This window comes from Anastrepha ludens, chromosome 5 (genome assembly GCF_028408465.1).
Source record: "Anastrepha ludens isolate Willacy chromosome 5, idAnaLude1.1, whole genome shotgun sequence".
Taxonomy (NCBI): domain Eukaryota; kingdom Metazoa; phylum Arthropoda; class Insecta; order Diptera; family Tephritidae; genus Anastrepha; species Anastrepha ludens.
Window position 1 is genome coordinate 1,567,775 of NC_071501.1, and position 17,501 is coordinate 1,585,275.

At 36.7% G+C, this 17,501-nt stretch overlaps 1 protein-coding gene across 1 annotated transcript in view; it reads left to right on the forward strand.

The window, feature by feature from the left end:
• Positions 1-6,357, forward strand: part of LOC128863339 (uncharacterized) — a 106,600-nt gene extending 100,243 nt beyond the window's left edge. Inside the window, exon 7 of the mRNA XM_054102458.1 lies at positions 1,897-6,357. Coding sequence (XP_053958433.1) covers positions 1,897-3,200 — 1,304 coding nt within the window. The 3' untranslated portion in view covers positions 3,201-6,357. The remainder of the gene's footprint in view (positions 1-1,896) is intronic.
• Positions 6,358-17,501: the final 11,144 nt, after the last annotated feature.

Consider the following 17,501-nt stretch of genomic DNA (forward strand, 5'->3'; position numbering starts at 1 on the left):
TTAGTCTAAGACAGCTGCAGGTCTATATTTGTTTGAAGTTTCTGTGGCTTGCGTGTAATGTTGTGTCGACAATACTAGCACATATTTGTCTACTTTGGCAACGTATGATAACCTAGATACATTTTCATCCAGGAAAGCAAACAAAGTCTGATATAGAGGTCGAAACTTTTTATACGGTCTTGTCTTTTTGTTCAGCGGAAAGCATAGGGGAACAAATTTTCCAATGGCGTGCTCTAGGTGCTGGCGGTTCCTTTTTCCAAAACATATTGTCAATCTTGCACTCGTAGCATTACTCTTTTTCACCAAGTAATCGATTCACTCCACTGGCAAGATTTGAGACACTAGGTTCTGGTTCGATTACTTCATCCCATTCAACTTCATAAATTTCTTCGTTTTCAGGCAATTTTTCTTCAACCTCAAGCTCATTCTCAATATCAGACACCTCTCCGTCATCAACAGGAACATAATCCTCATCATTATCGTCGTCGGTGACAAACGGATCATCTTCCTCATCCTCGAAAACTTGGACCATCGGATGGAGGTGTGCCGCCGAGGCCGTGGCGACCATTTGGCTGATATTTTGTTTCATACGTAACTGAGCCATACCAATATTATCACACTAAAGAGCAATGATAATAATTTCTTAAAAAAAATGTATTTTGTTCAAAATCAACACCGGCCCTTGAAACTTAACCACCCTTTAGCAGCCATCCTTAAGTTTTTCGTGCCAAGCCATTCCTAAGTCGCTTCTATAGTTTTCTACCTCCGAGAACGTTTTGCGGTCATAGCGATTGATACATCATCCGCAAAACCAATAAGTGGTACTCCGTTGTGTAATTGGAGATGCAAATTATCATCGTGCATGCCATTCCACAGTAGGGGACCTACCACACCAGCTGTAACTTTGTAATCGATAGCTCGAATGTAGCTGCCGTAGCGCAAAACTTTATCGGACAAATACCCTTGATATTGAGTAGAATAAAAGCGGCATTATTGCGATAAAAGAAAATACCATTGGTTGCCACATCTCGTATTATACATTTTTTCACCGAAATGTCAATAGAACAGCAGTGTTACTTAATTCTTAAATGCCTTTTTCTTCTATCAAATTAAAAATATACTTGAAGTGTTATTCAATTCTAAAGTACATTTGTTCCACGACTCTTCTGGAAGTTCAGTTTTAGGCATTTAACAGAGAGTTTTGTTTATGGGTCTCTTACAGAACCGAAGAGGTTTAAGCATCCACAAATGCTTGACTTGGAAATATATATTTTTAGCATCTTAAAAACAGCATAAGAGTAAAAGTTATTTTCCATATCTCTATTTGAAACACCCCTGAAAGTGAACTTAAGCCACAGCACTTAACATTTGGCGAGGTGTAAAAATAAATTAGAGAAGAACACAGCCGCTACGACATGCCTGGCGTGTATGTTTATGTCTCAGCCTGCTTAGAGTCGTTTTAAAATAAATTTAATTTATTAATTTTAATTTAAATATAAATAAAGTTCATACAACAGCCAAACAGTTTTCTAAAGAAGTGGCTGGTTTCTGGCGCTGCCACTAGAAGTTTAGGGGTTAAACATCGTGGCCATAATTTTTTGTAGAGATCTCCATTCACCTTACGACCTTTATAAATAATTTCTCTCTATACGCATTTTAAATAAAGTAGTGAAATATTTTCGATTCTACCTCTCCATTTGCACCAACAACAACAAAGTTGTGCATTTTTCTATTGTATCTAAAAAGCGCAGCAGCTCTCCGTTTTGTACGAAAACATACAATAAATTACATTCGAGATTCCGATTGATTGACACTAATGCACAATTTTTCTTGCTTATCAAAAACTCTTTTGCTCAGTTTCTCATCTCTCCATTCTGTGTCTGTCTCCCTTTCTAGCGGCCGACATCACATCTTCTGCAACAACTGTACACGATACGACAGCGCACATCTATGCGAAAGCTCTCAAAATGCATTGGAAATACATTTGGACTGGTCTGATGGCGACAGCGGCAGCCATTCAGGCATCCAGCAGTCAGCAGAAGCAACCTGTAATGGAACAGGACTTGCAGCGCCACCGATATATCAAATGGATAAGTGAAGCAAGTAATGGAAAAGAAGAAGAAGAGGAACAAGAAGAAGAAGAAGAAGAAGGCATAGCAGCTACAGCAGTGAAGAATGTGGCCGCGTTAGAGCTGTTTTGTGTCGGGGAAAGCGTTGCTTATATTTTCGCTGCTATTTGCGCGAGCATCTTTGTATGCGCACTGACACGCCATTTTATAAGCCATCAAAGGCAGCCAAAGAAATTAGTGAGGGCGAAAGCGGGGCAAGCAATGAAGCTACGAGGAACATCCTCGATTGTGGCGCCACCATTGGCAACATTTACTGTCACAGTGTTGCTCTCGAAAGTAATAGACGCAGCAGCAGCAGCAACGTATGATGCGAAAGGTGGGGCAGTCACATCACAGACAACAAAATCACCTGCAACGACGGTGTTAGTCAAACGGACATTGAAAGGACAAAAATCCTATCATAATTGCGTTACAAAAAATGTGAAATCATTGAGTGTACGACTCTGGGGATTTCCACGAACGCTGTTGATGGTGTTTGTGCAGCGCACAGTGGCAGCGGCGGCAAATCCATTACAAAAATTGCGAGTGTTGAAACAACAACAAACACAAAAGAAGCAATATGAGCAGCGTGAAAGCACAGCAATATTGCACAACGAGGCGCGCTTTCGGGGCAATGCAAATCAACAGCTGTCGCTGGCACTTGCCGGCAGGAGTCCATCACCTCCTTCAGCAATAATTTTCAACGAACTGGCATTTGGTGGTTCGGATGTTAGTGCTGCCATGCATGGTGCAATCGGCGTTTGCCATATCATCGGCACTTACAGCTGCAGCAGCAGAGGTGGCGGCAGCAACAATCAACCGATTGCCAATTTCGCTAAGGACGCGTCAAAGGATCTAACATTATTGATGATGATTGCGCAACGTTTTGATTGTCAACATGTTGACGATTTTGTTGCAGTATCACCCGGTGTGAGGCAAAAACTGCAACAACAACAGCAACAGCAACAGCAGCTGCGTAAAGTGCAACTGCAGTCGATAAAAAATCATAAAGTGTTGGCGAAAGAAAAGGCGTTGCCATTTAATTGGCAAGGAAACTGCGCGCCTCCTCGTCCTTGCTGGGGCGAGTGCTGATGCCGGCCAATGGTAGTATAAGTAAATGCTTGAAAAGACAAGCGGAAATAATAAATAGCCTAAAATAAATGAATAAATAATGAAGTAATGAAATAGTAGACCCGTAAGCTGTGCGTTGACTTGCGAGCAAAGAAACAAAAGCTACTTTAATAGAAACAGGAAAAACCCAAAAAAAAAAAACAAAAATAGAATAATAAATTATAAATTAGAAATAAGAATTTGTTGCTGCTTCTAATGGGGCCCAAGCAGCAGTGTGTGTAAATACCCAAGTAGTTGAAAAACCTAAAAAGTTGTGAAAATACGATAGCCAATAATTTTGAGTTGAATCAATGCCAAATTTGATTTACGACAAAAAATGTAGAATTATAATTTTTATGTAAGTAAATGAAAATAGAAATGTATGCCAAAAATAGAATTATAGTCTAATATTTATTCTTTACGGTAAAATAATTATTAAAAAAGCATTTAATGTATTAATAGGAGAAAAGCTCTTCATTGTAGTGACACAGCACCCGAAAATGCCCTGGCCAAGTTGATCCGCTGTGTTATTATGTTTGCTGGTTCAACCAATTTAAAGAATAAAAATAAAATAAAATAAGATAAAAAATAGTTGGCCGTAAAGGTTAATAATAGCATTTAAGTAATAAGTTAAACTACATACAAATTGATTAATTAAAATGAATCAAGTAACACAGAGGGAGAACAACTAAATAATTTTAATTCTCTTTCGAACAAAGTATTTAATTTGCTTGCCACTCGTTGTTTTTGTTTAATCGAATTGTCGACTTAATTTTATTGTTCCAACTTTTTTTTTGTTAGAAGTTAGCTTATGTATGTATCGGGTGTTTTTTAATATAGCTGATTGAGAACTTGCGATATCGATAGCTATGGTTTGCCAGCCCAGAATGACACATATTCTTGCCATTTCTGTTCAGTAAGGTTTGGATATCGACATCGTCGGCCTTAACAACCGCGCTGTCAGTTCTGATTTCTCCAAACTGGCTAAAGAGGCAAAGCGAATGGGTCTGGTGGTGAACGAGAACAAACCGAAGTATCTCCTGCCATCAAACAAACAGTCGGCGCACTCGCGTATAGGGACCCACGTCACAGTCTTCTTCTTCTTCTTTATTTGCCAATTCGATTCCGAATATAGGCGATCATACAATTTGCACAATATATATTACAATTAAATATCGAATTACAAAAATATTTTACGTTTAATGTAAATTTGTTATAATTCCATGGTAAAGGTCTCGATTTCTCGCTGTCTCCAATAAAGTTCCGATTCCAGTCCAATGTCTTATATTTCTCAGCCAGGATAGTTGTTTTCTGCCTATGCCTCGTTTGCCTTCTATTCTTTGCAGGATTAGTTGAAGCACATGATATTTGTCGTTTCTCATAATATGACCCAAATACGCAGCTTTTCTTCTTTTTATGGTGGTTAGTAATTGTCGATCATGCTGAATTCAACGCAATACTTCAGCATTTGTTACTCTATCTGTTCAGGGTATTCTTAGAATTCTTCTGTATATCCACATTTCAAATGCTTCTATTTTATTCATTTCAGTGGTTTTAATGGTCCATATCTCCATAGCATACAGAAGTACAGACAGCACGTAACATTTGACGAATCGAATTTTTAATTTAATATTGAAGTCATGATTATAAGGAACCTTTTGTACTTGTGGAATGCAGCCCTAGAAATTTCAATTCGAGCTTTTATTTCTTTTGAAGAATTCCAATTTTCGTTAATCCAGCAACCTAAGTATTTGAAATTTTTGACTCGTTCTATGAGCATGTCTTAATTGTTAAGCTTGTGTCAACATAGGCGTTTTTTTTGCTGACAATCCTATATTTAGTTTTATTAATATTGATTTCTAAACCGAAGTTTTTACTGCAACGCGTAACAACATTGACTAGCTCCTGTAGTCCGCTTAGACTGTCTGATAAGAGAATTGTGTCGTCAGCGTATCTGATGTTGTTAATGTTTGTCCCATCTACTTTAATGCCAGTTTCTAGCCCTCAGAGTGCTTCTTGAAAGATTCTTTCGGAGTAGATGTTAAATAGTAATGGTGAGAGAATACATCCTTGTCTAACCCCTCTTAGTATAGGTATAGCGTCTGTAGTTTCGTTGTTTATGTTAACTTCTGCAGTTTGCTGCCAATAAAGATTGCGTATACATTGAATTTCTTTTGTATCGATATCCATGTTTTGTAGAATCTCAATGAGCTTATCGCACTGAACAGTGTCAAACGCTTTTTCATAACCTATGAAACACATAAACACATCTTTTTGGACGTCTCTGCAATTTTCAACTAATACTTGAATACAAAATAGCGATTCGCGTGTGCCCATACCTTCTTTAAATCCGAATTGTGTCACTGTCGACAGTTATAATTTCGAGGTTGTAAAAGACTAATAGTTTCAGCATTGAAATCCTACGCAGAATCGCTCTTGCCAACAAGTGCTACTTCGGACTAAGTAGGCAACTGAGCAGTAAAGTCCTCTCTCGACGAACAAAACTAACACTTTACAAGGCTCTCATCCTGCCCGTCCTAACGTATGGCGCAGAAGCTTGGACGATGACAACATCCGATGAAGCGACGCTTGGAGTGTTTGAGAGAAATATTATGCGTAAGATTTTTGGACCTTTGCACGTTGGCAACGACGAATATCGTAGACGATGGAACGATGAGCTGTATGAGCTTTACGACGACATAGACATAGCGCAGCGAATAAAGATCCAGCGGCTTCGTTGGCTGGGTCATGTCGTCCGAATGGATACAAACGCTCCGGCTTTGAAAGTATTCGATGGGGTACCAGTTGGTGTAGTAGAGGGAGAGGAAGGCCTCCTCTGCGTTGGAAAGATCAGGTCCAGAAGGACTTGATTTCACTTGGTGTGTCCCATTGGCGCCGGTTAGCACGAGAAAGAAACGAGTGGTGCGCTTTGTTAAACTCGGCCAAAATCGCGTAAGCGGTTATCGTGCCAAATCAGAAGAAGAAGGTGTGGCAAGTTGGGATGAATCGTTTGAAGCCAGAAAAGACGCTTTCAAATCGTGGAAACTCACATTGTAAAAAATAAATCTGTTCGCAAAGTTCATAAAGCACTGGCGGCATCATCGCTGGGCACACTAAAATAGAATAGATATGGTTTAGAACGGAAAATATATGGTTTTCATATTATTTATTTCTTTATTCTTTATTCAAGCGCTTTGGCATAAACAATATTTTTTGTTTTTCTATTTGTTTTTGAGTAAATATAAAATATAAATTGAAAATCAGGAAAAAAGAAGATTGTTTTTAAATTTCAAATCAACGCTTATGAATAAACAATCGTCTTTTTTCCTGATCATCCATGAATTTTTCGTTTCAATTTATATGTTTTATTAAGCATTGGAGCTTTTTTAACCATTATCCATTTATATTTAAAAAAAAAAAAACGAAACAAATTTTTTTTTTCACGAGCACATAATTTCATTCGGATTTCACATTAAATTCTCAAATTTCGTAAGAAATTATTCACTGTTCCAAAATCCACTCCAAAAAAATTCACAAACAATTTTTACATGTTCCACTTACGTTTTTTCCTTATGGCATCCAAATCAGAAAGAAATATTGACACATTGTAACTCACACTGTCAATTTGACAGTTCAGTTCCGTCCCAAGCGTTAAAAAAGTAAGCGACATCATGGCTGGTTCAAAAGAACGCTGCACCCGTTGCCAGTGCTCCGAATTACAACCAAACTTTACGAAACCCATTTTCAATACTTACTTAACAATGTGTGTAAGTTTGGTTTAATTCGGTGCAAAGACACGGCGGGTCCACGTTTTGGCATATATTTCCAGACCCTAGTCATCAATAGGTATGAAAATTACCCCGTATTAAAGCACTTATCAACAGCTTTCATTTGATACCCATATTGTACATACACATCTGAAGGTTACCCGGGTCCACGTTTTGACCTATATCTCGAGCCCTATTTCCAAAATAAAATATAATCCATGTTACTCGTGGATGATGTAGCTTTCGAATGGTGAAAGAATTTTTAAAATCGGTCCAGTAGTTTTTGAGCCTATTCATTACAACCAAACAAACAAACAAACAAAGTTTTCCTCTTTATAATATTAGTATAGACAAAGTGAGGAAGGAGCTGCTGTTACGATGAATGGCGAGCCCTATCTAACCATGCTGACTTAATAAGGTTTGTTTGCCACACAGTGGCAATCGATTTATTGCAAACCAATTTACGGATAACTTTCTGACCAGAAGTGGTCCTGCTCATTGGCTCCTCGTTCGTGCGATTTAAGGCCTTTGGATTACTTTTTATGCTGACAAACCAGCAACGCTCGAAGCATTGGAAACCAATATTCAGGGCACCATTGACGCCATCCGGACAGTTTGTTGGAAAAAGGAGTCAAATATTGGACGATCGACCATTTAACTTTTAGCCGCGGCAGACCTATGCCAGGTATCATTTTAAAAAATAAATTACAACAACTGTCTACCAGATTATTCCTAAAATATTCCTTTTTTGTTTATCATGTCAAGTTCCCGAAAACATAAAAAAACACCCGATATGTGTATTCATTTTTCATTAAACTCAGAAAAATTTGTTTTCTTTTGTTTCTAACATGGCCGTGTAGATATTTTTGCCCGTAGCTAAGCATCTGTTCCTTTTCCACGAGAAAATAGGTGTCAAACGCCGTATAAAAATCTTGGCCGTGAAATATGTTCGAAAAATCACAATAATTTCACTTCAAAGATGTGCCAGAGAGCGTCACTGAAATCAAAGAATATCAATGAAATGAGAAAACGCAAATGTTAAATAACTTTTTTTCGAGTTCCAAATTGTAGATCCGCTAGTAAGGAACTCTCGTCTACTCACCACGCTAGTGGGGGATTCAGCACATTTCTTGTTGTAACATAAATATAAGACGACTTATTGCCAGGAAGGAGTCATAATTATGTCATACTACGAGTATTATAGTTATATACAGTGGCTCACAACTTATTTCATGCAGGCGAACTATTAAAACTTCGAATTTGTATTTTGAAAGCTAAAACTTTCTATACTTAAATATCAAATAATTTATACGCAATTGCAATATAAAAAAGGTACTTCATATATTTTTTTAGCTTTAAATAAAAAATATGAAAAACAAAAACACAGAATAGTTCAAAATTGTATGTCACAGCTTATTTCATGCAGTATTCATTCTATCTTAAATTTAATTTAAACCAATGATTTAAGAATGATTCAGTACTTTATGTGGTATCCTTTGGCTTTACCTATTAACAGCTTTTAACTTTTCTGGCATTGACTCAACTAGATTTTTCGTTACTTCCGATCCGATTTTGTTCCACTCCTCCAAAATTACGGTTTTTATCTGATCTCAATATTGCTTATGTGATGTGTGCGGATTTTTTTCCGGTAATGAGCATAAATTCTCGATGACGTTCATGTAGGTGATTGAGCCGGTGGTTGCATTAAATGTGGACAGTTCCATATGAGCCATGTCTCCACGATTGCCGCCTTATGTTTAGGGTCATTGTCCTGGTAATAACGACAATCTTGAGGTATTCCAAGTTTCGCAGCACCTTGGAGTAGATTATCTTTTAGAATATTGAAGTGCATTGCTTACTTCGGCTGCTGACATACATACATGCCCATACCATTACACTGCCACTACCATGTTTCACAGTCGGTTTTATGTTGCTTTTGTGGAGCTCCGTATTAGGTTTCCGCCAGACGTAAGACATTCTATCTGAGTCGAATAGGTTGAATTTGGACTCGTCAGAAAATATTACCGTTTTTCAAAAAATCAAAATCTTTTATTTCGAGCTCTCTGGTGAAGGCAACTCGGCTCAATTGATTTTTTTTATTTATGAATGGCTTTTTTCGTGCTACTCGACCATTAAAGTCCTTTTCACGTAGTACCAGTCGCACTGTTTCGACGCAACATGAGTTGCCCACTTCCTGCTGAATTTCGTTCAGCAGTTTTGGAGCCGATAGCATTGGGTTCTCTTTTATTTTTTGAACAATTAAACGCTCATCACGTTCATCAAAAATTGTATTTGGGGTATATCGGCCTTTATTTTGCACGCGATTTTCATGAACGAAGCGTTCAATGATACTTTATACTGTAGCTCTACTCAAACAAACTATTTCCGCAATTTTTTGCTACGACTTTCCGATTGAAAATGCCAGTTCTCGCTGTTCAATCGAAGTACGTCGGCCCATTTTTTTATATATTTTTATATTGTCCACTTGGCGATCACAAACATACTAATTGCATTGAACAATAGCTGTGTGCTAGTGACATAAACTAGAAATTAAAAATACAGTTCATCAAGCGACTAGCCGCCGCCACAACATAAAAAAGTGCTTGCATGAGATAAGCTGTGAGATACCGCATTGTGCTTGTATTTTTCTTCTCTAGTCATTATGTTAGCAAATCATTTAACTAAATATTTACATAAATTTTTTTTTTTAATTCCGACAATTTTTCATTCTGCAATAATTTAAATTAATAAACCGAAACTGTATGCAGTAAGCTGTGACCCCCTGTATGAAAAGTACCAGAAATAACATTATTAATCAAAATAAGCGAAAGCAATTATTTATTTTTCATTACCAAAACCTGCTCATATTGCACAACTATTCGAATTCGAAATTCAGCAGAAATGTTTTAAAACTTAAAATTGTTCCGATGCAGCAAGGCGCAATAGTTGATGACCAGCATGAGCAGGATGTCCTTTTGCCTAGCGCCGCCTGGAAGTATGCTACAAATTTTTATAACCTGCTGCGATATTAGTACGGAAGTGGTTTGTATGAGTAAATCAGTTTTAGCTCGGACACAAACCAAGCACCAACACACGGCTAGTTTGCGCACACCCTGTGTTTGATGAGAACTGCAGTTGCAGGGAGTACGAGATACTTTAATTAAAAGAAACAAAAGAATATTTTTTTATGTATGTTTAATATTTACTCCTTTTTATTTTTTTATTTAATTTCACATTAACATCCATACAAAATATTCTCTCCGTTTAATTTCATTCAACAACGTTGCGTGTTTAGTTATGCGCGGATGCTTTTGCTTGTGTAGTTTTACAAATTTGTTCAATAAAATTTTTTGCTTCGGCAAAGTGACTTGTTGTCTGTTTTTTTTTTTTTTTTACTGAGAAAGCAACAATATTTGCATAAATGCATTAATATAAAATTAAACAAATACGAAAAAGAGCTAAGCTAGTAATCTACTCACATACATACATACATACATACATACATAAAATATTTGTACGAAGCTTAAATTGTAAATATGAAAAGCAAATCGAAAAGTGAAATCACTACAGTTGTGAAAAAATGACCAAAATACTCAAAGAGTTGTAGGTACCACTGTGTTTCCATACTGCCGAGCAAATGGTGGATGTCTTTGGATGAGTGAATGTAGAATAGCGTAGATGTAAGCCCCATGTGTAGGTATTTATATGTATAGTGAATAGTTAGATGCAGGAAGCATTCAAGGAACTTCAGCTTATAAAAAGTTATTAGAAAAAACATTTTCGGCTAAACAAAATTAACACCTTAATTTTTTAGAATTTTTTTTAGTTCAATATTTTATTTGAACCAACATTTGGCTTGGCTTCAAAATTACCGCAATTTTCTACATTTCTTTTGAAATTTAAAGATCCAACGGTAGATAGTTCCTCAATTGGAGTACACAAACAAATATGTAAATTAAAAAAAAAACCTACAAATGCATAAAAATAATTACATAAATATGGTTACACCAACAAGCATTGAGCAAAATTAAAGGTACATTTAAGCTGTTACAAATAAAATAAAATCAAAATCAAAACACTAAGAGTACATAATTTAAATATAATATAAATATTGAAAAAAACAAAAATAATATAAATGTAAAATGTAAAAAGTGAATATTTTGCTAAAACAGGAAAATAACTAAAAAAATTATTAGAGAATAAGTTGAGAAATCAAATGGAAAATATTACTTGAGTTGTAAATTATTTTAAATGCACGCAAGTATTTTATTTTGTATTACAAAAATTCTCCCACAAATATTTACCGTAAATGAGAACTTAAAAGGTGACACTCACACTCCGACAAAAGTGCCGTCGGGTATTATTAAAATATAGATATTAATAGATAGTGACACCCTTTTATGGCGGCTTAATGTGCTGCGGAGGCTTTGGGATACTGCATTCCAGTACAAGGATAATAAATTGCCAGGTTTGGCCTTCTGTAACTGAGTAAACTTCGGCTGCCACGTCACCCGGTACTCAGCAGCAGAATTCTGCCCGCTCATTTCATTTGCTCAGACGGCAATCTCTGTGAGTTTTTGCTTAATTATTGACCAAGCATTTTCATTAGAGTTGGCATCAGGGGTCTTTGACAGTCAATCTAATATTTCAACACCATTTTCCTTTTCTACTTTGCACACCTTCGGCTTCGATGCTTGGGATCGTTTTTCTCGTGCGAAGTACAAGGCAGACTAGTTCTTCCAAACATCGTCGCAGCTGACAGCAATAATGCTTTTTGGTAAATTTCATTCATCAAAGCAGCATTCAAATCGGCGGTAAACACAACTAAACGGCCAAATCCTTTTTTGGAGAAGCAGCCCCAAATATGAACCTTAACTAAATAGTCGCTTAACAGTTTGCTAGAGTTGTCGATTATCAATAGTGCACCCGAACCAACGCATGCAACTATTCGCAAAAAAAGAAAGCTTCATCCGTCAACATTACATTTGCCCAACTCCGTAATTCCGTTCTGAATTTGGCTTAGCCCATGCAAGTATTTTTTCAAGGAGTTCCTAGGTCTTCTGCACATAAACGTCCTCGAATAGTGTCTTTGGTTACATTAACACCACTTTTCCTTAAAATTAATTCAGCTTCACGCAATGATAAGTTTAGCTTTGCTATAAACAAATCAATGCTCGTCTGAGGTGGCTTTGGAGACGTATTTTTTTGTATTTATATTTGTTTATACTTCAGTATACCATCACACCCATTTATTTATGCACGTCCTCGAGTTCGTCAAATATTTTGCGGCCGATACATGTGACATTTTTGGACCATTAGGGTGTGTAGATAGAAACACTACCTAGAATCGTTTTACATACGCGCATCTCATTTTGTAAAAAGAACGTACGCTCTCTAAATTTCTCACAAAAAGAGCAAACTGCGCAACGTGTATTGCGAAAAGTATACGATTATTTAATACTACGTTTACATATAAAGGGTGTTTTTTTTAGAGGTTAGGGCAAGTGGCCGCCGCGGCTGGCTCGAATAAATTCCAGCCGAGAGGCCCAATTTTCGACCACTTTTTGCAGCAATTGGGGCCGTATGTCAGCAAAAACGCGCCGAATATTCTCTTCCAAGACGTCAATCGTCTCGGGCTTATCTGCGTAGACAAGCGACTTTACATAGCCCCACAAGAAATAGCCCAGCGGAGTTATATTGCACGATCTTGGAGGCCACGCCATAGGTCCACGGCACGAGATAATGCGCTCACCAAAAGTTTCCTTCAATAAATCGATTGTTGCGTTGGCTGTATGGCATGTAGCGCCGTCTTGTTGGAACCAAAGGCCGTCCACATCAACATCGTCCAATTCAGGCACGAACAAGTCATTAATCATGGCTCTATAGCGCTCTCCATTGACTGTAACATTATGGCCGGCTTCATTTTTAAAGAAATATGGACCAATGATTCCCTCTGCCCATAGAGCACACCAAACAGTGACTTTTTGAGGATGTAACGGCGTCTCAGCAATGGCTTGTGGATTATGTTCACTCCAAATGCGACAATTTTGCTTATTGACATACCCATTCAACCAAAAGTGAGCTTCATCGCTGAACAAAATTTTCTTGTGAAAATCGGGATCGGTGGCCATCTCGTTTTGGGCCCATTCACCGAACGTGCGACGCGCTTGATCAGGTGTAAGTCTATTCATTATGAAATGGCAAACCAAACTGAGCATAAATCAAGTGACAGCTGTCAAAAAGACCATCTACGAAAAAAGTAGTGCCAACTTGAAAACCTAACCTCTAAAAAAACACCCTTGATTGTCTACTTTTTCTTGCTTAACTCCCAATCCGTAATTAAAAAGCGAGATTGCCCACACAAAATTTCTCTCCCGCAATCTGATATTATAAAATAATTCTAGGTAATAACGATGCTTTTTGACATACAACCCTGTGTTTTCTGTGTTATCGATAATTATTATTACGAATGTGAAAAGAAAAGTCAAAGTAAAAACTAAATAAAATGATTGGCGACAAAGAAAAGAGGTTTGTAGACATAATTCTAATACAATTTTTGTTAGGTGCTATTAACTATGCATTCTTATAAAAGAAAAAAGCTCATGGCCATAAACGCTTTGTCCTCTTATATATATATATATATATATATATATATATAAGGGTGGCGCGTACACGTTTTTTGGGTGTTTTTCCTCCCCCTATTTGTGGTGTGCGTCTTGATGTTGTTCCACAAATAGAGGGGCCTACAGTTTCAAGCCGACTCCGAACGTCAGATATTTTTATGAGCAGATTTTTCATGGCAGAAATTCACTCGGAGGTTTGCCATTGCCTGCCGAGGGGCGACCGCTATTAGAAAAATGACCGCCACGTTCTCTCGTTCTCTCTGTAAATTCCGAATTGTACGCGTATGTTCTCTTATTAATTATTATAAAATCGTCCCCTTTTTGTGTTAGCCTCGTATGTACAAAATCATAATTTTCAGTAAATCGATAAAAATATTTAGAGTTATTTAACTTCTATGAAAAGTTTAACTTATTTGATACAATACTTATAGTATGTAGATACGGGGTTTTCGAATTCGAACATGTAGATATGAGCAAAATCGAAACGCTCTGAAAAAAATTGTATAATCATTATGAATATTGTATGTTTCCTTTTACGTAACATGAGTGCTAAGGAGTGTTTTTCACTAAATATCTCAATTTCGAAAAAAAAGAAGTTACGAGGTTAACACAGAAAGGGGACGAAATGTAATATCGAATTTCGAATGCGTATTGCTGACATAATTTTTTGAAACCTCAGTAGACGTCGTTTACGGGTTTTTCTTCTAACTGTTTATTACTAGTAGCCAATGAAGAAAAACCTTTCAAAGCAGTATTGACAACTGATTGTCACTTTTGCAAGTATTCTGTCATATGTGAACGGGTAGATTAATTTAGGGGATTTATAGGTGATTAATGCATATGTGAATGTATTTTAACAGAATTTAAAATTGTTTCTGCAACGAAACTCTAGATTTGAATTTTGCCCATCACGCTTCCATTAGGCAGACTGTATACATATACATATATGGAACAGTAGGTAGGTAGGTAGGTTGGGTGGTTTTCGTAAAGACACACTTAGACCTTTCGCAGGTCCATTGTGATACCACTGGAGCTTATCCTAACCCTACGTGTTCCTTTTCAAACCATCCGGTAACTCTAATAAACGAGCTGAGCTTCGTTAGTTTTAGATGGGCTATGTCCGCTACATCGGTTAAAAATGCTGTATCAACAGTGCGCAGCCTTCTCATAGCTAAGCTTTCCCACTCACATAAAAGGTGTCTGAATGTTTCCTCTTCTTCTGCATTAAGACAGCTTCTACAGAAATCGAAGTATGGGAGTCGTAACCTTCTAGCGTGGCTGCTTATTAAACAATGACCAGTTAATACCCCTATCACTTTTCTTATAGCTTATATGGAACAGTTATTTCCAATGTTTGTAGAATAGTACCATATATTGCAGAGCTTCCGAACACGTATTACGGAAATAGTAAAAAGTTATTGGCGAGTCATTCGAGAGAGATTTTATTGAATAAGAAAAAGCTAATTTCATATAAAACTTCTTCTTCTTCTTGATTGGCGCGATAACTGACTAAACCGGAGCGGAGCGTTTGTATCCATTCGAACGACAACCAATCAATCCGCTGGACCTTTATTCGCTGCACTAAAGACCATTGTTACATCGCCTGCGATACCCGCCGTCGGCAACGTGGAAAGGCCCAAAAATCTTCCGCGAAATCCTTCTCTCAAACACCCCAAGGACTCCGCATCGGATATTGCCAACGCGCAGAAGTTGGCGGATGACAAGATCCATATAAAACTTCACATTCTCTTATTTTTGTCAGAAATTAAACACCCTGTGCCGTGTATAAAAGCTAAAATCATTAGCCCTTACTTAGACTAAAGTTCGAGCTCGGTGAACTGTCTTTGCAAATGCTGATCTTACCAAGAAGATCCATCGTTCATGAGACATCTGAGTTAATCTTTTTATTGATATTTCTGTTTGGTCGTCCTATATGCAAGTCTCGTAATATTAAATTTAAACTTTGTAAGCAAAAAAAATGTTTTGTTATTTTAAAGATAGGTGGCACCCTTATACAGAAATATGTTCTTATTATTGTTCTGTTCATTTCATCCCGCATCCTTGTTCTTATATTGTATTTTATTTATAGAAAAAAAAAAAAAAAAAAAGAAACACCAAGTAAAGCTCTGCCACTCAGTTACTGCTTATGTATGAGTAAAAATGAATTTAGTTGGCTGAGGTTTTATAAGACGGTTATAACAATTCGTGTAATACTTTGTTTAATATTAATGTAAAAAACTGCGTAATAAATTAAGTAAAGATAAATTTTTACAACTATTCTGTAAGCTAAGTTGAGTTAAAATTAAATTTGTATATTGCGGATGCTTGTATTGAAAATATTAGAATACTACTGAAATAATAATAGAAAGTAAATAAGTATAAATAAAATTCAAATTTGATTTATATAAAAGAGAATAGAAGAATTACGAACAATAAAATAAGCAAAATGTGAAACACGTAAAGATTATTATCGATAGACTACAAATAATTCAGAGAAATAAATTAAATGCTAAGTCTAAAATGCATAAAATATTCATATCCTCAAAACAGAATATAAATCTACTTGTGTATGTGTGTGTGTTAGCTTGCATGTGTTGGCAAGCGCATAAATACACGGTGGAGAGATCGGTGTAAATAGAAATAAAAACGTAAATAACAAAAAAAAAACGAGAAACAAAATAAAAATTGGTAAGCATAAGCAAATTTGTAGTGACACGATCGCTAGTCATTGTAAAGTGAGAGGTGTTGCCTAATTTGCCCATTAGTTTGTATGTATGTATGTAGTTTAAGGGATCATTGCTACCATGTAAAGCATATTGTATAGCATAATTATTATATTATAGTACCAATAAACGATAATATGCGTAAGTTTGTGTTTATTTAAGAGTAAACAATGCAAAATTGAAATAAAATATGTGAATAAAAAATATATGCAATAATTATTTACATTTACTACTTTTTCTTATTGAATACTTTTAGCTTTAAAGTTAGGCCTGTCAGCTGATATGCTCAGGCCAAGGAACTTCGTCAGCTGCCTCTTGCCGTTGAGAAGTTACACTGATTATTCATCCTCTCCATTTGTTTCCCTACCGAACTAGCGATTATTTTCATCAAACCACCTTGGCATACAGGCCTGCTTTATAAAAAATTAATCATCCCATTTTGTTTTAGTATAACTTTTTTACGAAAAAAAATTTATATTTAGTGATGGATATCTTTAGTTTGACCTTTGCGCGCTCCATTGATTGTCTACTGAGTACTGCAGCTGTCAAGTTCACAGGTGTCAACTATGATTGACTTACGACGCCATTTGCAAAAATAATAGATATGAAAAATATCACATAGGTTTTTTTATGAAAATATTGAGGTTGTATTAGTGGCCTACGAAAAAAATTAACACAGTCCTCACCTCTAATGCTTCGTTGCCGTCGGAACAACGACTGATTGGAGAATTTTGTGTGAATACGTGTGAAATGAGCGGGCAGAATTCGATTGCTGAGAGCTAACATATGTTATAGAGCGCACTCTCGTCATCTCCTAGTCAAAGCACAATTCGCTTAAGTCCAAGTCTCTCACCCCAACGCTCTTTTGGCAATTATGCAATGGAAAGAGTCCAGTTATTAGGCCAAGAATAGATCGCAAATCAGTAATTTAGTTTTGCAGCTTTGTGGAGCGTCAAGGAGCATTTTAGACTGGCGGCAGGTCGTATAGTAATTACAGGCGTGTGTGTGGCTGAGCCATAACCGATTGCTCTAGCAGCTGCTTGTCCATTTTCATTTCTCTTGATAACTGCGTGTTCGCCATTGTCTCCCTTGGTATGTACAGTGGCTCACAGCCAGAATTTTGCAGTTAAATTTTTACGCCCAACAATGATATTAACGGAAAATAAAACA